General features: G+C 41.4%; 1 protein-coding gene across 14 annotated transcripts in view; it reads left to right on the top strand.

Moving 5' to 3' along the window:
* The window catches only part of NSG2 (neuronal vesicle trafficking associated 2), a 64,696-nt gene that overhangs the window by 9,321 nt on the left and 33,752 nt on the right, over positions 1-21,623 (top strand). For 8 of the 14 annotated variants that reach the window (XM_029583667.1, XM_029583673.1, XM_029583665.1 and 5 more), the window contains one exon: positions 10,034-10,184. In XM_029583667.1, the coding sequence (XP_029439527.1) occupies positions 10,056-10,184 (129 nt within the window). In that variant the 5' untranslated portion in view covers positions 10,034-10,055. The other 6 variants (XM_029583675.1, XM_029583661.1, XM_029583672.1 and 3 more) reach the window with 5 other exon arrangements.

Here is a 21,623-nt window from a genome sequence, read left to right as displayed (position 1 = left end):
GGGAACACCCAGCCCTTATTTCAGGCAATCAGGATTAATTATAAGCTAGAGAAATACATGACAGTCAGGTATCCTTTCTTAGGCAGAGAGGCTTAAGCACAAGTGATGCTTTTATTCAGCGCAAAGGTCAGGGAGAAGGGAAGATAGTGTTTAAACCCTGATGAAATGGCTTGCTGGCAAGCGCATATTTCCCACATCTCACCCTTTCTGTTTTTATTTAGGCAGCTCAATAAAGCTTTAGACCCTTACTGAAATCTGTTATGTCTTGTTATGGGCTGGAAATAGGAAAAGGGGGATATGGAGGGAAAAAAGCTGATTCGACGTGGTGTGCCAGCTGCCAATGAGCTCCTGAATCTCCATATCACCCAGAGCTGGTGCAGGTGGTGTGCCAACCACTGCAGGGCTCAGGATTCCCTATTAAGCATCTTACAAGACATCTTTATATCCGGGCTGAGAGCAAGGTTTCAATATGGATATGAGGGTTGGGTATGCACTGAATACAGCATCACAGGCAGATAATTAAGACAATTATGGTCATTATAATAGAAATCACCCTTTTGAGACCAGAAATATCAGGGAGCCAAGACCATAGCCAATCCCATGGAGAAGTTGGTATTCTGCCTGAAAGTGGTGCATCAGCAACCATGGTTTCTATCTGCTCTATGGTATGTGTGGGGTTTGCTTTATAGTCTGATATGTACACACAGCAATGAGATCCAATTAATGCACAAACACCACCCTTTAAGGCTAAAATAGTGTCTAAGGTATAGCTGTTCTGTAATGCTACTTCTCTAATCTGAGAAACTTCTGTTGTAAGTAGTTTTAATGCATGGACTGTCTGATTAAATAGGGCAGTCAAGTTAGCTAGGATGTGTAAGTCCCTGTAATTCATATCATTTGGGTTATATAACCACAAAGGGTAAATCCCTTGTCCCCTCTATACTTTCTGTACCTGCTTGGGTCTCCCACTGCACATCCTGAAATCTGCCAATTGCATACATATGTGGTATAATTATGTAAGTGTTCAGTGATTAATACAAAGGTTCGGTTACAATATGGATACTTCCCACCTGAATCCCCTTCCCATCCCCTGTATCATAGTCCCAACAAAGAGCGGCAGTCTCTTGAATACGGCTACCAATGTGTAGTATGGTATTATTAACTGGAGAGTTAATGAAAACACCTCACTGTAAAGGATAATTAGTCCATACTGTAAGGTTAAATAGTACAGCATGCATCAGTCGATTCAACAGGTGTGAAAAGTTCTGTGCATCGAGGATGTACATGTTGTCCTGTCAGAGTCCTTGTTCTGAAATCGCCATAGCTGGAGAAATAAGGCAAAGGAGGAGGGTGCAGAACACAATTGTTAATGAGTTGGCATTCAGGCAAGAAAAGGCGGCTAATCAGTTCTCTGGAGTTTTCTCAAGGCCTTGCTGTTCTAAGAGTTGTGCAGATTGGTTGGATAGGGCCTTGATCTGTCCCCAGGTCATGTGGTGCTGCTTTTTGCGAGGAGTCCGGTCTCTGTCCTTCTGAGGGCTGTGGAGGCTCATGGAGAAGTTTGGGATCGGGTCCTGTAGACCTGGACACCTTTCCATCTCTCCACGGCTTGATACCTGTGGAAGCAAGCAGAGAAACATATTCTCGTTCCCCATTTTAAGGGAACGGGACCGTACCAGACATTAAATATTCTATACAAAACTGATGGCTGTGGGTGACTAACCCTAGTCCCATAATGATTACTCATGGCTGTGGTCTTAAATTTGATATGTTTAGATGATTTGTTCAGCCAGTCCTGTTTAGGGGGAAGTCCAGGGGCATTCCCTCCTTTTTGTTTTTGTTTTGTCAAGAGCTCTTAAGGGTATGGTTGGCTCTCTCCACAATGGCTTGCCCTGTGGTGTTGTAGGGGATGCCAAATACGTATTTAATGTTCAATTATTGACAAAATTCATGCAAAGGAATGGTTGCAGTAAATAGAGCCATTATTAGTTTTCAGAACAGAGGGTAACCCCATTATCAAGAAAGTTTTTATGCAGTGATCAATTTTCATTCAGTAAAATAGCAATAAATGTAAATTAATCGTTTAAAGGAAAAGTCATTTGCAGTAGGCTGAATCACAAACAAGTCTTTCAGACATTACATTAAACATATGTTACACAAGACTGACACATATTCATTCATCCTGCAAATGTTCATTCATAGTCTTCTTGACATCAAGACAGACAACAGATAACACATAATTTAAGCTAAAAATCTTACAAAAAGGTATCAAAAACAAAATTAGATCAAGGATCAAAAGTCAAAAGGTGTTTAGAAAAATGTTTGAAAAATGTTAAAATAAGCTGCAAAGTGTTCATCTTCACATCTCTCATGGCAGGAAGGCTGTCAGTCTGGAAAATATTAAAAACTGGCATACAGCAAAAATTTATTAAGGTAAGGATTAAAGTGAAATTCTTACTTTCTTAACCTTGGATAAATCAATTCTATTATTCAATTTAATAAAATCAATTTGGATTTGCAAGAAAAGGCTTGGGAGGGATTGCTTTAGATGTAGCAACCTCTATCAGTAAAATTTTTAAGGTTCAGAATTCTGTATAAATTTTGTGAAAAAGAAAATAAAACTGAAGTTTCCTTAAGACAGAAGGTCTGTAGGCCTGAAAAATAAAACCTATTATACAACAGAATTATTAAAACAGTAATATAATATAACTGGTAGAATAACATAGCGCCTCCTAGTGGAGACACCATCATTACTTAATAGACTGCAACTATTGTTCCAGGTTGCAATCAATAATACTCTGAGCTTACTTTCAATGTGGAATATCAGAATAGAATTTCTTCATATAATTATTAGAATAGGAAATTAAACACGCTGTTCGCTCAGCTCTGTCTGCTGCACGCTAAAGTGACTGTAACTACTATTAAATGTCCTTGTCAGTAACCTCAGAAAGAAGTTTGAAAGTATTAAAAGGATTAACAACAGAAAGATGAAGGGCTAGTGTAGGAATGCATTGAAGGTTGAGGGAAAAGATTTGGATCAGCAGGAGATCTGATCTGTCTGAGTTATAACATATAGAAACTAGAGAGAGAAACTGCAGTACTAAGTCCAGTTTTTTTTTCTTTTCAAAAGTTCTCCCTCCCTCCCCCATGAGTGGCAAGCAAGAGTTAACAGAAAGACAGTAAAGGGGGGGGGGGGGGGAGAGGAGCAGTGTTTCTCAAAAGAAAAGAACTGCACCCAACGAATTAATCCTTCAGTCAATAGGAACTGAAAGATAGCATTGTTTAACAATAGATAACATCAACCAGAAACAATGGCTGGCAAGGACTTGCTAATTTCTTGTGGACTTGCTGATTTCTTGCAGACAGATACTATTTTTCTCCTATAGGGAAAATTACAATAAGAATACAAGTTCTGTGCACTGGCAATTCAAGCTATTGCTATAAACTTAAATCTCAGAGAAATGGAGTCATTTTAAATGTGAACCAAATAAACTTTGCAAAAGGGAAATTTTCACATGTAATTTACACAGTATATTGTTCAAATTTCAGTACAGTTTTAACATAAGGCTCTGCATACACTTTCTGTGGGGGAAATACTCTCAAAGTATGCAGATTTTTTGTAACTGAATATCAAAGATTAACAGAAACCATTTTTTCCAAATCTGTCCTGTTTGTTCAATTACTCTGTTTAATCTGGTCTGCAATAGGTCATTGAAGTATCTAATTAAATCATTTCTTTCATATTGATATTTTCTTTGCTTGTAACGCAGGAGTGCAGCTGCTTGGCCCAAGGTCTTATACGCTGATTTCTTTGAAGACCTGGGGGCATAGCCACTGCTCATGGCACTCCGGGCGGCACTCAACTCTATTGCTGCCACACCTGGTTCTTTAATCCCTTTTGTAATAGGAGAGGCTTGAATCCCTTTCAATAATTCATCCCTTGTGAGATTTCCATGTTCTAGATGAAACTCCATGCTGACCGTGGCACATAAATTGTTACCGGGAGCAGTGGTTTGAGATGGTAATTTACCTGGACAAATTGGTGATGCAGAATCAATGACTGTCTCAGGCAATGGCAAATGGGGGTACAGGGAGTCGGTGGTTGGTGGGGGAAGGGCTTGCAGGCTAGATGGAGGGAGGCTAGTTTTTCTGACCTCAGTGTTTTCAGTTTCCTGGGGCCTTTTCTCTGAGGTGGACGCAGAGGAAGCCACAGGAGCCATGGTAGGGGACGGTGCCTTGTGAATGTGTGTCCCCAGATGTTCTATTTCATATTCTGTCCCCCCTAGTTCATGGGTCTTTTCTGTGATGAGAAAGGCTTGAAGTCCTTCTAATAATTCTTTTTCTGTAAGGCTTTCTTTTTGCTGTTTCTGCTGAAATTCAATGCTAATCACCCCACCCAGGCCAGGTTGTGGTTCAATTGTGCTCAAGGACTGCTTTTCTAAAGAAGGCGGAGAAGTGTGAATGGGCTTGGGTGTGGGTATGGAGAGCTGATACAAAGAATTTGCTGTCTCTGAGGGAGATTGAACATAAGATGGGGGAAGGGTATTCTGATTGAGTCTGCCTGCTTCTAAAAGCACATGGTTTGGAAATGCTGTCTTGAACTTTTTTTTCCTATGTGTTCTATGGCCTCTGTACATTTTTGCCAAATTAATAATTGCTTTATGGGAGCTCTGGGGACCATATGAAGACTATTGCCTATTAAAATCCAGTCCTGGATATTCAGAGTTCCAGCCTCTATTGAATACCAAGGGCAACGGCAAGCTATTTCACTTATTAATTTTTCTAAGTCCCCCAGGCTGACTTGTGCTTTTTCTTTTCTTCTGGTGATGAAATAATGATTCTTGATGATTTTCTGCAGCTCTCTGGCATGTAGCCTTTGCTGTACAGATAAATCACTTCCCATGCTCACGAATGTGGGGAACAAACTTGCTGAAAAATACTTAAAAAATACTAAAAAGTACTTTAAAAATACTTACGATTGCAAATCTGTTGAACGGTACGTACCTAAGCTATATCCAGCCGAAATGAGCATGGAGTTTATCACGTGCGGGATCACCAGATGTAGAATATGGAGGCAATGAATACGCATCAGGCAGCTTTCATGGCAGGCAGGAAGAGAAGGGCTGAGCACACCTCAGAGCCCTCTTTTATTGTACATTCATACAAAGGCAGATGATGTGTCATCACATGATTGGTTCCTTTCCACATAGCAACAGACGTATCACCACACCATTGGCTTGGTTCAGGGGGTGTATACGGATCATTTCATTGGCTGCTGAAATCTATACCTCCTGACTTTGTCCTGCCTCTGACTAGGGAACACCCAGCCCTTATTTCAGGCAATCAGGATTAATTATAAGCTAGAGAAATACATGACAGTCAGGTATTCTTTCCTAGGCAGAGAGGCTTAAGCACAAGTGATGCTTTTATTCAGCGCAAAGGTCAGGGAGAAGGGAAGATAGTGTTTAAACCCTGATGAAATGGCTTGCTGGCAAGCGCATATTTCCCACAAGAAATAATTGTTTTTTCCTGCTAATTTTCTTTCCTTCAGTGCCACAGTCCATTCCAGAATCTCACCTTTTCTCAAGACTGCTCTTCTGTGTGTGTCCATATATACAGAATGTAGTTGGCATTCAAACCCTGTTGTAGGAAGGACTTTCAGATTTTCTCTTTGGCGTTTGCCGATAGTTGTAGTTTCCCCTGCTTGTTTATGAGGAGTTAAGTCTTTTTTAGCTTGGTTTCAGATTATACTGAGCCACTGCAGGTGGCACAATAACTTAAGTACCAATACTGCAGTAAAGCTTTTCTTCTCTGTCTCCATCTGCTGGTAGTGAATAAAGACTCAAACATCTGGACTGGTCTGTAGGACTCCAGAAAAGACAATTTATCAGGTAACCAATTTTTCCATGTAGTTTGTGCTCTGTTTCTTTTATATAAGTGGCTGTATTTGTGTCATGTATATTTATTTACTAATCATTTAATTATGCTTTTAAATTGGAGTGCCTGACATGTCTTTATTTTTGCTCACACAAAACATCTGCCATGAATCAGTGGAAAACAAGAATCTCTAATCAGAACTGACTTGTTAACTTTCACACACTTAGTGGAAGCCAGTTAAAGGACATTTCTGAATATATTATGGACACCATGGCTCATGAATCTTGCAGTGCCTTTTCAGGGAGTTTGAAACTTGATAATTAAAATAATGTGGTGAAATGGAACATCCTGATGGTCAAATTAATTCACTTCAACGTGTAGTAAAGTTTGCCTTGGCACCCAGTTTGGATGTGTTTTGATAGATTATCAGCCCTCATATTTGCACCTCCAGTAATGGAAATAGAAATTTGATGGCAGTAAAAGACCATAATGGCCTAACTAGTCTGCCCATCCACACCAACTATTGAGCTGTACAATCTCTACCAGTCCTTCAGAGAAGCTCTGTGTTTGTCCCATGCCTTCTTGAATTCAGATACTGTTCTGATTTTCACCACCTCCACTGGGAGGCCGTTCCATGCCTACACCACCCTCTCTGTAAAGAAATGTCTCCTCAGATTACTCCTGAGTCTACCTCCTTTCACCTTTATCCCATGACCCCATTGAAAGAGGCCTGATCACAATATGTTGGGAACGATCTCTTATAAAATAAAATGTTTTACCAAAGGAAAAGTATATGAGTACAGTAACTCGTGTCCTGGAAATATCTTAGTGTTGACTTTTGCACAGACGTGTGCATAAATACCTGGTGTCACCGCATTACATCATTTCAAACTGCATCCTTGGTTTTAATTTGAATATTTCTCCCAAATGAAACAGCTTTTGTAATTGGAAGTGCCCAAAAGAAACCCCTCAGAAGCAGCTATTGTACTAATTACATTCAATAGATCCCATGAAGACTAATTCTGTGATGCATGTGCTGTTGGCCTTGTTTTCTTTTTGCATCCTTATCTGCAATATCATGACTGAAATATCATGAATAATTAGGACCAATTAGCATAGTGGAAAAACTTGTGCAAAGCACTTCTATGAGAATTCTTGGAAATCTAACACTAAAATTGTAATTTGCTTTGTTCACTTTCATGAAAAGTGTGCATTAAAACAAGCTGCTGCTAACGATAAATACTTCTCCTGTGATGAGTCTGAATTATAGGTTGGTGTTTATTTCACATTTTACATAAGACAGTGACTACATTTTTTTTTTTAAATCATTTTCTTTCCATTAGAATGAATCTCTTTTGGGATGGATGTAGAGAAGACTAAGACTTCAGTTGAAAGAACAAGTGACATTTAAATATATAAAACCATATTTTTTTCAGGAATTCTTTTGTTAAAGCGTATTTATTGTCGTTGTTACTGTCTTATTACTGTTCAGTTTTTAGATTATCACAAAACATATTGTTTGGGCCCTTTATTACAGTGCGACCAAAATAATATCAGTTTTAAAGAATTATTTCTGAATGTCAGTGGAAGAAAAGGCTGTGCCAATGAAAGACGGGGAATAGTTAAGTAAGACCAACATGGTCCATCCAGTGTGCTCAGCAAGGTGTTCGTTATGTTAGCTTGTATATGTTAAGATTGTCACTTTGTCATATCAAGCAAGTTTATATTACATTATATTACATGAAATCATTGGTAATGACTACCTATATAACTTGTCTCTAAAACTGTATTTCCAAGTTTATTCTTGTTCAGGAGTTAGTATCAGCTGTCCTAAAAACACACTTCCCATCTAGTTGCTGTGGATGAAAATATTGCCTTATTCTTTCTCCTTGATTTGCTCTTTAGTACAGTAATCACTTCAACAATCAGAATGTGTTTTGTTTATGGTTTTTTATGCTTCAGTTTATCATATTGTTTTATTTGATTGTTTATATTTGCTTTATTATTCTTATTTACTGTAATTTGCCCAGCATGACTTTGCTATAGGCAGATTAAAAATATTTTTAATAAATAAATACATTGTTTGATGATAAATGATGGCAAATAAAGCAGATTTTCCTAAGCTATTAGTTGAAATGCCTACTGTTTATTACTACTGTATGTTTTATTCTATGTATTTTATAATTTGTAAACTGTTGTGATGGCTTGTCTTAATGACAGTATAGAAAACATAATAAATAAATAAAAATAAGCATTTTGAATGTGGATATATCTGTCCTAAGCTTTGCATTCATGTATTAAGTAGAAATATGTGTATTGGAAAAAAAACCACTGCAATACAATGCACAACATAGCCGGATAGTAATTTTGTGAAGTATATTGTCCTTCTGAAGGGCAGTTGGTCACTTTCAAATGTCTCAGCATTTGCAGACATTGGGTTATATTTACTAAGCAGTGATAGGCATTTATCATGCCCCCTAGACTCTGGTCTGGCCACTCGCTGAATCCAAAATGGCACCAGCTGGCAGAGCCTAGTGGTTGCCCCATCAAGTGATAGGGACGGCTAGCACCATTTTGTTTTCAGCAAGCAGTCGTCCCAGGGATTAGGGGGCACTCCACTCCAGACCCACTAGACCACCAGGGACAAATTGTAAGGTATTGTGAGTGAGTGTGTGTGTGTGTGGGAGGATCCAGAGGGTGGGTCAGGGAGGGGTGGTGCTGGCAGCTTGCTACTGTGTGTAGGGGGAGCAGGTCTGAGTTTGGCTCTAGAGATTGCCTTTTTTGGGAAAAAGGGTTTGGGTAGGGGGATGGGGATGGGGCATTGATGCACAACTTTAAAATTTCTCTTTTGGACTTTTTTCCCTTGTGGGCCACCTCTAGAAGCGGGGGTGGGTGAGGATCTCTCAAGCCCCCCCTGGGGCAGACTTTTATACATTGTGGCCCAGCTCTTATGGGCCATTGTGGCCAAAGGGGCGCGCGGCTTTGTCTCGCTTCTACAATAATCTGGGATTTCTTTTTCACCTCCACCTTTGGTACCTTAAAGAAATTCAAGTGAAAGGTATTATTATTATATTTTCTCGCTGCTTCCTTGGTGGGAGAGTGGAGAGGGACGCAATGACACATTCGCGGGCGTGCAAACCTTTGCTTCCTGGCAGCTCCTGCAGCCCGTGGCTTGCACTTTGGCTGCACGGGCTCCAGGTGGCGTTGCTCCGCCAGAGGCGCTTCTGGCTGCTGCGGCCGTCCCAGGGAGACAGCAGGTGGTGCCAGCCAGCCGTCAGCTGGAAGGTGCCGCTGCCCGCCCGCCCGCTCTCGCTCGCTCGCTCGCCTTCAGTGGCACTGGGAAGCAGCCGGCTGCCGACGCGCAGAGCGTTCAGCACCAGAGACAGCGACCAGCGCTGCTCCCGCTCGCCTGGCCTTGGACACCGCGTCTTCCACAGTAAGTAGGAAGGCTTGGAGGGCGTCGGAAGGACTGGGCTCGACCTCCCTGGCCATTTTCTGTGTATTACACGCAGGCGTTTCGGAAAGGCAGGAGCTCGCTACCTTTCCGAGCAGGGAGCCGCGGACCCTCTTTGTCGGGTCTTTCATTTCATTGTATTATTCTTATTATTTTTGGGTTATCTCGGTCTCATCAGAAACTTCTCAGTGCAGCGATTCCTGCCAGCTCGTCAAACAGTTGATTAATGGCTCCATTTGTGTGTGTGTTCGTCATTCATGGCAGCATTGCATTTTTTTTTCCGCGTTATATTCTTAATGCTATTGAGTTGAAAATACAAATATTAACAAAGGGAGGAGGATGCTTAAAATAACGATTTCAGTAAAAACACTTGGACAGTTGTGGTTTTGCAGGACGTGCATTCTTTTGTTCGGCTAGTCTTTATTTTTCTGTTTTTTTTATTTTTATTTTTATTTTTGTATTTTTAAGTAAAGCTATAATTGCATGGAGACCCACATGGATTCTTCAAACTGGATTGTGTGAAGATGCAAAAAAGTTCATTAGTATTCATCTCTTGTGCCTGTAAAATCCGGCAGCTAAAGCAGGACGGGGAGGGATTGATGTGCATAATCGAATTGCATGAAACTGCACAATCTGTAACTATTTTCTGAAGCTTTCATATCATTTTGCCATCTGTCTAACGTTGGTTGTTTTGATTTCTTGTAGGTCTGGAAAGTGAGGTACAAGAATGGTGAAGCTGGGGAGTAATTTGAGTGACAAGAACAGCAAACAGCCTTGTAATGAGGAAGGGTTTCAGACGGTGCCCCTGATCACACCCTTGGATGTGAATCATCTGCAGTTTCCTGCTCCAGAAAAGGTGAAGCAATAGAAAACTGTAAGAGCAGACAGTGTCTCTGCTCCTTTTATTTATTTATTTTTGATTGTATCGAGAATCGTGCGTATATGTTTTTCCTTGGCACTGGGTTTCATAGACGTTTGACAGAATAATAATCAAAATAATAATAATGGATTTTCATGTCAAGCAATGTGTGTCAGTGATACGTCAGAGGTAAACAATTCAGTACATATCAACTGGGGTTTTGTTTGGTAATTTATTAGATTTCTCTATAAATTAAGGATTTAGAGATAAATTATTATTTCTTAGATTATTTTTTTGGTTCCATCAGTTTCCTCCGGCTCCTTTGGGCTTCCAGCTCAGTTGGAACTGGGTTTGGGAACCAGCACCATCCCTCTGTTTTATTCTGCACTGCCAGCTGGCTCAGTCCACTCAGCACAGTGACAGTCGCCATCCATTCAGCAGGGCTCCCTTCAGAACCCTGCAGTCGTGGGGCCCGAGCCTCTCCACTAGGTGTCGCTGTTCCAGTATGACTGGGACCTCTCCTTCCCCCCTCCCCAGCTGCACCCCCAAGGGAATGGAAGAACCGACCCGGAAATCAAACCCCAAGCCTACTGCATTTTCATTTTATTTGGTGAACTATGGTGGATGTGATAGTAATGCACATGGGAAAGGCTACAAGGATCTGCTCTTTCCCTCAGACCAATGATGTGTAGTTTTGATATGTAAAAACCTTTTAGTGGCCTTAATAATTAAATATATTTGGGAGGCGTCTGTAGTGCCAAATACATGCATCACTAATTTAATCTAATGTGGTAGTTTTATTGCCACTTATTGTATTAGAAGATTTCCCTTATGCACCTATTAAGCAATTTTAATGCAAGTTTCCGAATAATAGTCACAAGGTCTAGTATTTAAAAAATCTAAATAAAAAATGGTAGGTAATGGACAGGAAAAAAATGACCATTCTCTATTTGTTGTAAGGGGATTATTTTGTCCATTGTGGACTAGACCATTATCACTTTTGAAGAAAGCTGGTTCATATCAGTTTTATTTAGCCACCCATTCTTTCAGTCCAAATGGTTCTTATTAATCATCCTGGTAGGTAATAATGGAAATTCTCAGACTTTTGCAATAATAATGCAAATTGTCAGTTTTCTTTTATTTTGTTCATCATGCCATCAAGATGAAGGGGGATATTGTTCCAAGGCAATATATTTTGGTAGATTTAAATTACTTAAACCTTTATAAATTGCTATTTTATATATAATGGTGTCATTCACATTCTTTGACTTAAAACACAAATAAAATAACCAAAGAACAGCTCCACCAGCTTTAAACACAAATATCAATGTCTTTTATATAGAAAACAGTTTTTAAATTAGCATTTTCTCTTGCTTCTTCATTTTTGAGGTGTGTTTTTAACACCCTGTGTGCAGGATGGAATATACCTGCCTTACCTAAGCACTCACTTTGTATCAATTCATTTTTGGGCAGACATATTCTGATTTATTTACAAAGTTCAGACGCTCTGCAAGCTTTCCTTGCCATTGCATTGTGCATGTACATGGTGTACTGCTTTTGTCTTGGTGTCTGACCAGCATCTAGATTAGGATCCTTCTTGTAGTAACTTGTGCATGGTGGCTGTCCATATGTTAGGATTTATATTTTTAAGAGGTAATGTTCAAAGGACTTATGCATGTAAATGTAACACGCTATCGCAGCAATTTTCAAAAACCCTTTTACATGCTTAAAGTGCACTTAAACCCTATTGGCAATTCAATGGCATATATTGTAGCAATTTTCAAAAGCACACGTACAAGGGTAAAGAGCATTTACACCTGTAAAACCCAGTTTTAAGCATTAAATCCTTTTGAAAATTACCCCCTAAGCCTTCACTCCTGGTCTCTGCATTGTACTAGTCTATAAACCATTGCTGTCTTATTTATTACACAAACTGTGTGTATTTTTTTGTGGTTGCATTTGTAAGGCATACTTTTGGTGTCTTGCATGGATAAAATCCAATTAGTTCATTTATATATTCTGATATTGTTTATCATCCCCTCTGTGACTGGATGTCATCAGATATATATATATATTTATATATTATGTGTAGGGCTTCTGATTTTCAATTAAAACCAAAAAACCCTGATAAAATACTCCAATGGGGAAATTGTTTTTTCCAGTTGTAACTGGAGGCACATGAAAAATAGGCCTATCACGGATGTGCTGTAATGACATCTGGCTGATCCTACAGCAGCTGGATGCCATCATCAGAGTGGGCCCGAGAGAAGCCTGGCGGGGTCGCAGCAGACCCCCATCTTGCTACAGCCCAAAGAAAAGCCCGGTGGGGCTGTGATGGACCGAGGAGAGGCCCGGCTCGGGGGGGGGCATTGGGATTGGGGCCTTTATTCTTTCGCAGCCCAAAGAGAGGTCCAGGGGAGTCTCTGTGGATTTCATCCTGCCGAGGCCCTGAGAGTGTGTGTGTTTGTGTGTGAGTGTGTATCTGTGTGTGTGTGTGAGAGCCTGAGTGTGTGAGCCTGTGTGCATATCTGCAAGACTGTGTGTGTGTGAGGGAGAGAGTGCCTGTGTACATGAAAGGAAGCGTGTGTGAGAGCCTGGGTGTGTAAGACTGTGTGTGTGAGGGAGAGAGTGCCTGTGTACATGAGAGAAAGGAAGCAGATGTGAGAGCATGGGTGTGTGTACATCTGTAAGTATATATGAAAGAAAGGATACACAGTCTTCCACCAGCCCTGAAGCCACAAAAACCAGTCTACCATCAGCCACAAATGACATGCTAACCCCTACCTGTCACTCCCTTCATGCATCTCCAACTTCTTCAGCCACACACACCCTGCCACTCCCTCTAGCCACACACATATACACACCCTGCCTCCCCCATGCCCTCCACCCCATTCCTCCATTCCCCCACCTCCCATGGCACCCCTCCCCTATTCACTTACACACACCATGCAACACAACTTGTAAATATTTTAAGATAAAGACTGATATGCACCTTCTCTACCTAAAAATGTGCTGAAAATGTGATGAACTCATGTGGAGAAGATCTTGCTAAATACCTAATTTTAGTGTCTGCCAAATACCCCTAATTGCCTGAAAACATAAACCCCTAAATGTGCAATTCATAAACCCCTTAGGATCAGAAGCCCTAAGTCTGTGCAGCTTCCATTTTCCTGGGGATCCCTTCCTACACATTCCTTCCTGTTCACAGCAGCAGCCTCCTGCGGCCAAGAAAATAGGATGCGCTTACTTTCAAAGCCTTCTTCAAAGCCGCCGTGATTAGCCGCTAGGTGTCACCCCAAGAGCAGCGTAATGCTGGACCTCCTCCCTTCTAGTGCAGTGAATGTGAGGAGTTGACATGGGGGGAAAGAAAGACGTAGGCCTTTGGGCTTCTTGTTTGGCTGTGCTTTTCAGATTTCTTTATGGATTGATAAATCCTCTCGCTTAGAATTTCCAGCAGGTGGCAATTAATTAACACCCCTCCTAAATTTGAAGACTTTGTCCTTCCTTGCTTTAGAAATGGAAAGTTTTCAAAGCTGCTGTGTATGTTTGCAGTAGGAAAACTGCAGGCTATTATTATTGCCGGGATAAAATCGGGAGTGTCATATAGAGGGGATGAGGATGATGCTGTGTGGTTGCTGTTTTAGTCCACTTGAATGCACAGAAATAAAGTTTAAATAGAAAAACAAGAAAAATTATACAAGGTGATACTTTTTTTTATTGGACTAAGGATCTGATTTTAAAAAGTATTTACACGCTTAAAATTGAGTTTTACACATGTAATAAATGATCTTAAATAGATAAATATATAAGTGAATGCAGTTTACCCATGTAAGTTGGCTTTTGAAAATTGCTACAATATAAGCCATTGAATTGTCAATAGGTTACACATGTGTAAATGCATTTTACGTGCGTAAATAACTTTTTAAAATTGCTACGATAGTATGTTATATGTATGCGCCTAGCTCCTTTGAAAATTACCCTTTTAATGCATTATTTTTAAGTTAAAATGATCAGAAACTTCAGAACTGACAAAAAATTTAACAAAGACCTAGACTTCTTATTGATTTGGAGCCATACAATTTTTAATGCCTGTCACATCTGATCGCCGATCAAAACCCATCTTCCCTTTCACCCTATCATTGATATGGCCTTTATGATTCACATATATTTCCAGGCAATGTCATCTTTTGCTCATTTTAATTCTGACTTTGAGAAGAGAGTGTTAACTCTGGAAAGCTAGTCAGGAAATGTTTTAGGTTAGTCCGATAAAAAGGTAGCACCTGATATATTTTTTCTTGTTATTGTTTGTTAACCCTTATTTCTGAGAGCGATGCTGGTGAGAGTCACTTTTCACTCCATTGTACTGTGGCTTGTCGTTGCATTTTGAAAGCAGTGCTCTGAGATCAGCCTGCTTAGGGGCATTTGTTTTTGACATTGTATTTTATTTCTTTGTTCCATGGTGAGACCGTACCTTGAATACTGTGTACAATTCTGGTTGCTGCATCTCAAAAAAGATATAGTTGTGATGGAGAAGGTACAGAGAAGGGCAACCAAAATGATAAAGGGGATGGAACAGCTCCCCTATGAGGAAAGGCTGAAGAGGTTAGGGCTGTTCAGCTTGGAGAAGAGACGGCTGAGGGGGAAATATGATAGAGGTCTTTAAGATCATGAGAGGTCTTGAACGAGTAGATGTGACTCGGTTATTTACACTTTCGAATAATAGAAAGACTAGGGGGCATTCCATGAAGTTAGCAAGTAGCACATTTAAGACTAATCGGAGAAAATTAATTGTATCAGTAGCATGGGATTTTCTTAGTGTTTGGGTAATTGCCAGGTTCTTGTGGCCTGGTTTGGCCTCTGTTGGAAACAGGATGCTGGGCTTGATGGACCCTTGGTCTGACCCAGCATGGCAATTTCTTATGTTCTTATGGGTTATATAGAAAAAGTATCAAGATGAAAATGAGGTTTAATGCAAAAACAAGAAAATAACTAGATAATTTGAGTATGCTGACTGTGGTGGGAAAGCCACATGTGCAACCAAGAAATGTTGATTATAATACACCAAGCAGATGCACCTACATACAGTAAAGGAAAGCTACATTTATTAACAGGCAGTCTATCGGTTTCAGTCTAGATATAACCTTCATCAGGTTGTGTGTCTAAGACCAGGATCAGTAGGACGTAGCATGCATTGCCCTTGTTTTTTGCGCCAAGTATTTTGATTCTAATTCCCAATAAGCTTTTAGTCCATTTGGATCTGCCCCAGTTGTACGCACTATCAACCTGCTGTAATAGCCTAGTGCGTTTACTCATAGTTGCCTGCTAATATTCAACTTTAAATCTCCATCTTTCCTTTTCCTATGTTCTGGAGCTTTCTTTGCCTGTCCATCTACTTTGAATTCTCCAGTAAGTTGCTGCAGAGCAATAGCTGTCACGTCTTTCTTTCTAGAGATGGTCCTTCTGCAGCACTTCTAGCCTCAGGCCTGGATTTGCCGTGCCTAGGGTGGAGGGCAGCAGACCAGTTGAAGAAAAAAGATCAGTTAATACATTTCTTGAGTAGGTTTTGGGAACTGTTCATCAGATCAGGGTAAAGAATAATGTTGCCTGAATACCCAGGTGATTCACAGATCACATGAGAACGGTGGGGGAGGCAGGAAGGGAGGTGCTGTGTTAGCAGAGTGAGGAGAAGGCTGTCGGGCAGACAGCAGAATTATGTCTGGCAATGGGTGAGGAGACCCATGTCCCTTGTATGTTTGTTTTTATAGGCTCTGATCATTCTCATTTCCAGTGTCTTATGTTCTCGGATAGTTCTTCATTTCCCTTTTAGTATCCTCAGAGGATCACTGATACTGTGGTCTGATCCTGAGAAATGTTTCGTCACGGAGTCGCTGCCTTGTTTTTCTTTGCAGTGTGTGATCTTGTGTCTGTGGAGGTATATTCTTGTCTTGAATTTCTGGCCTGTTCCACCAATGTAGCTTCCCTTCTTGCATCTGCTATAAATAAAATAAACTGAGAAAAATGTTGTCCCAGACCACTGCTGGCATAATTGCTCATGTTATTTTCACCCGCTATAATTTGTTTTATTGTTTTATTTATCCTTTCCACAAATTTCTAGACATAAATCTAGTGGGCAGTATTGTTATGTTGCAGTGCAGTAACTGTACAGGCATTTGCTCACATTTTCCAGTTGTTATGGGGCTGATTGCCTCCATGGGTTGGCCCAGTTGACCCTTGTGCCTTCCTCCCTGCATTCATCAGCTGCAGGAACGTCTTGGCACTTTTCTTACATGGCACTGAGTTCATTGGCCTGATGATAGTTTTAGTCCTGCCATGCCTAACCCGAGGTGTCCACAGGCAATAAATATAAATTAAGCTGAAATTCTTCTGGCACTTATTGAACCTCACCAGGTGGCAGGCATTTTTCTAGATCACTGCTGAGATTTGTTGTGCAGGCTTCTCTGCTCCAAATTATGGGTCAGCATATACCAGCCCTGTACTAGGATCAGCAGGACAGCCTGGCTGTAATCCCCGTAGGTTTCGTCTGTTATTGAATGCTGAAATTGTTCTTATCCGGTTCCATGCACAGATGCTTTCTTTATGGATCTGATTCTGAATTGCAAGAAGCTCTTTGAGGTCTCAGTTTATTTTGGAGACACGGAGATCCATATTCAGTCACTGTTTGGATACCAAAGTTAGCCAGATAAACTTATCCAGCTAACTCTGGAGGTAGTGCAGTCCCTGGAACACCCCTAACTTAGCCAGCTAAAATATAGCCAACTAAGTGCTCAAATATTAATTTAGCCGGATCATTTCTGAGTTATCTATCTTAATGCTTCTGAATATAGACCTCTGCATTTTTCCCCACAGGCATGCACATGATGTTCACATGTTGTGTCATTGGGTCATGGGATGAGTTTCTGTGTGAAACTACAAGGCCCATCCAGTTTGTCCAGAAAGGCAAGCGTAACTGAGGGGCTATGCCTGGAACCTTCTTGGTCTTTCTCTCTCATGCTAAGCTCATAGGGCCTGTAGACTGCTCAGGACGAAATCCAGTAAGCATTCACTACCTCCATTTTGGGCTTACCCCCTGCTTCTTGAAGTCCTGTCTTAGTCCCATTTTGGCTCACGGATCAAACATTTGTAATGGTTCTAGCTTTTTTTTCCCTAGGACGCCCTTAGCTGTGAGTTTGCTTGTTTCTTGTCTTACTCTTGAGCTCTGTTGCGATGTATTCCTAGGATCTCAGGCATTTTTCTTTTAGAGTTCCTTAAGGGCTGAACACTTTTGCATGTGAAATGCAAAAACAGTTTTTTTTGTTTCGGTGCATCCAGGATCCTTTTAATTCACTGTCTTCTGAGTGCCTTAAATCCCAGAGCATTCTTGTGGCTGAATCTTAATGTTCCAAAGTGTTTATTTACCCTTTGAAAGTGATTTCCTTGCATAGGAAACAGAGTTTTTTTCTGCAGCTCCTTTTTACTTAATGCTTCTAGTAGTTCATTGTATTGGTATCTAAATATCTGGCTATCTGCTGTGGATTACAGCTATTCTGTCTGAAGGATGCCCTAACAAGGTCAGCATTTCTAAGCTGTAGTTCTGTTTCCTCTACCCTTTCACATGTGGCACCTGTAGTCTCTGTATTTCATGTAATCTTATTCATTTTCAGCCCCCTTGGTCCTTTTACACCTAATCTATTCAATTTTAGTCTGTTTCGTTGGGAATTTGATTTCATTTCCTCTCCGTATATTATAGCTATACCTGTTCGTGCTTGCCTACAATTACATTCCTCATCCCCTGATCTTCATGAAGGTCTCATGCTGTGTTGTTTGGTTTTGGCTGTGCACACGGTTGATCTCCTGGGGTCATTGCTTGACCTGCTCATGGAGGTTAGTGAACACCCACCCCATGAAAGCAACTTTGTCTGTCCTTGATTCTAATTTACTTGCGTAAGCTTTTCGGCGTCTTCAAATCTGTTTCACTGGGCGTACAACTCCTTTTATTCCTGGCACTCTCTTTATCCCTGGATGGCCAGGGGCCTTGCTCTCAGACACCCTAACTTTGGCAGTGCCCTATGTGTGTGACTCCGTTGAGGTTGCTTGTTGTTGGAGAAGGCGTAATTGCTTACCTGTAACTGTGGTTCTCTAATGGCAGCTCTGTGGATTCATACAGACCACCCACCTTCACTTACGGTGCTGCACACTCTGTTCTCCTTTAAGCTTTTGGCAAAAAAGAGAAATGAAGGTTGGAGCCTGTTGTTGACAGTAACAGCCTGAAGCCTTCAAAGTTGCAGCTGTCGGATCGGGAAGCTCCTTTGCAGCGTGGGGCCTGTGCGGGAATCCACTAAGCTGCTGTTATCAGAGTTACGGGTATGAAATTATACTCTCCCTTCTCCTTGTCAGGGGATGCTATCACTTCTCCTTGTTTTTTTGGCCTACTAGTTTCCTCCTGTTTTTGGTCTTTCAGCTCAGTCGTAAGCACCTTCAGGCTTCACTCACCATTTCCCAGGAATTATTCCCCTCTCCCTGCTCGGCCCAGCCATGATAGTGATGTTTCCTCCTCCCAGAACTCACCTAACTTGACCCTAAGGGCTTTGCTTCACAGAGCTGTAGGAGCCAGCCCAGAAATCTCAGTGCCAGCAGCTTTGGGGTGGGGGGAGGGAGGGGGAAAGACTCAACTGCTGAGCTCTCTCACCGCCCCCCATCCCCAGAAGTCTTCCTCGGCAGTTTCCCTCTCACTTGAACTTCCCACTCCTAGCAGTCTGATGCTGTCTCTCTCTCTTTCAAAATCATCCCCTGTCCCAGCAGTCTCCCCTTATCTCTCAAACGCCCCCCCTCCCGCATACATCAGCACATAGATGTGTAATGGATACTGTTTAATCAAAGGACTGTCAAATATTTATACATAAATAAATGTCTTAAAAATAAAATGGATTTCTTAGTTTGGGAACAAGAGTCACAATGTGACCGGCTGGTAGTAGCGCTATCTCGACGTTTGATTGTGGGGAGCACATAGAAGCTTTTCCCTCCCACCCTTCTCACCGGAACGGAATAAAATCACCAAAGGCTCCAATGTAAGATACAAGTGCAAGCCAAACTCTTTCATCCTTCATGTTGCACTCCACTGGCATCTACTATCGAGCATGAAAAGCTAGGTGAGCGACCTTGGGGAGATTTCAGGGCAGAGTGTGGCAAAAAGAGGACTGAATTCTAGACTTTGGCGCTACACACTGAGGTCACTAATGTGAGTGGAACTGAGACGGCATTCAAATGTTTTGCAAAGAGCATTTGGTAGAAATGTGCTTGAAACTTTGCAAAGTCAGGGACCCAGTATACTGCCTCTTTGACCTTGCCTGTATTTCAGCTGTGTCTGGATTTGTTTCTAAGAAAATTCCTTCATAGGCTTTCAGAATTAGATTCATTCATTTTTGTTTGATGTTCATGTTTTTGACCTTTGGGTTGTCCTTTTCTGTGTATTGACTTTTCTGCCCAGCTGTTTCCTGATTTCATGGCTTACTGATGATTGCTACAGTCTTGAGCTGTATGTAAATACTCGCAGCACTGTAGGGCAACATACTTTCACCTCTTCTTTCAAATTGGCTGATTTGCCATTAGATTGCTCCCAGAACTTCACCACATCTTAATAACTCTTGTCAATTAACTCAGCATACGCTTAACTGTGAGGTGTTCACACCAGTAAACTCCCTCTCCCATTCTTCCGGTGTAGTTTGTGTGCCTTGACATCAATGTGTTGTGCATACTAATACATCTTGCATTTCACAATTAGTATTGTTAAGTTATGATACAATAAAGTATGTTCTGATTGGATAATTTACTAGTTCCAAACTACCAAATTACTTCCTGATGGGTTATTGTGCCTGTAATAGATCACCTCATACCCAATCCAGATGGTAGCCTTGTGCTGGTGTTTTGTCTTCTTTAAAAGTTATAAGTTGTGGGATGCGGATGAGAGCAAAGCAATTCACATACATTTGGAAGCTACACCTCCCAAGAATGTGTGACATTTTTGCTAGGAAGACGATGCTAACACAATTTCAGCAGTTCCCACTATTTGTAAAGATGTTCTAACCCAGGTCATGCTTGCTGTGGAATTGTGCTTCAGGGGTCGATTTTAAGCCCCACGTGTGCACATGGACGCACCGATTTTATAACATGCGCGCGCTGTGGGGGAGGAATTTTATAACCTACGCATGGCGATGCGATTGGCCAGTCCCCTCCCAGTCCGTTCCAATTAAGGAGCGGACAGGGAGGGAACTTCCCTAACCCTACCCTTCCTACCTTTCCTCTCTCCCCCCCCGACCCCTAACCTAATCCTGCCTAGCCCCTAATTTTTTACTTTAATACTTACTGCTCCTCTGGAGCAGAAGTATCTTCCGTGCGTTGGCCAGCTGCCGGCGCGCGCTTCTCCAGGACAGTGGCTAATGGCAGGCCGAGCACTTTGGCACGTAACAGGGGCTATGCGCATGGCCGGGCCCATTGTAAATGGTGCGTGCAAGGCCTGACCATGAGCATAACCCCTAAAATGTACATGCATGGCTCTTTTAAAATTGGGCCAAAACTGTACATGAATACAAGGAGGTGCTAGAGGCTCAAAAGTAGAAATAATGCCTATGCATAAATTCACACAAAATGTGCAGCGACTTATATTGATCAAGTTATGGAGAATATTTGTCAATAAATTAATCATGTTGCATTATGTTCATGCAATTATGGAAAAATCAAAACGAAACACATACAAAATCCTGGATTCTTCTTCTCCTAGCCTCTTCTACCCATTGGCAGGGCTAAAGGAAATGCAAGGAATGATCATAAGCTCTTTATATTGCTTCTATTGGGGAGCAATTTTGAAACCCCGTGGGCAGCTTGCAGACTGGACCGACAAGCTAATCTTCAAAAGGAAACTCCATTTAGCATTTCCCTTTGAAAATTTGGGGACAATGAGTGCAATGTGCGGGTATACTTTCCCTGATCTGGCCTAGCCTCTTTTCCCCATATCTGAAAGTATGTGCACAGTAAAACTTGTAGCTGCTGGGAGATGGAGTGCAGTTTTCAGCCTCAGGAGCTTACCCAGGTCACTGCTTAGTTATCAGGCAAATCCGCTTGAACATTGTCCTCCCCATGTCTATCTGATCTTACTTGAATGTATCTTTGATGTCATCTTCCCATCCCCTACGTGATCTTCCTTTGGCTTTCCAACCATTCTGATGTTGCACGTAAGCTTTCTGGGGAAGCTTATTCCAAGTCATTCTGATAAGATGGCTAAACAAAATAATTTTGTTGTCTAACAAATTGTAGGGCACATTGCAAACCCATTCTGTGCTGAGTCTCTTCATTTCTGATGCCAACTCTTCATGTCACTCCTAGTGCCATTCTCGGGCATTTCATTTCTGTTGAGGCAAATTTCCATTCATGAGCTGATGGTAA

Source organism: Rhinatrema bivittatum, chromosome 18 (assembly GCF_901001135.1).
Source record: "Rhinatrema bivittatum chromosome 18, aRhiBiv1.1, whole genome shotgun sequence".
Taxonomy (NCBI): domain Eukaryota; kingdom Metazoa; phylum Chordata; class Amphibia; order Gymnophiona; family Rhinatrematidae; genus Rhinatrema; species Rhinatrema bivittatum.
Note: the sequence above shows the minus strand (reverse complement) of the source record. Positions and strands in the feature narration are given on the sequence as shown.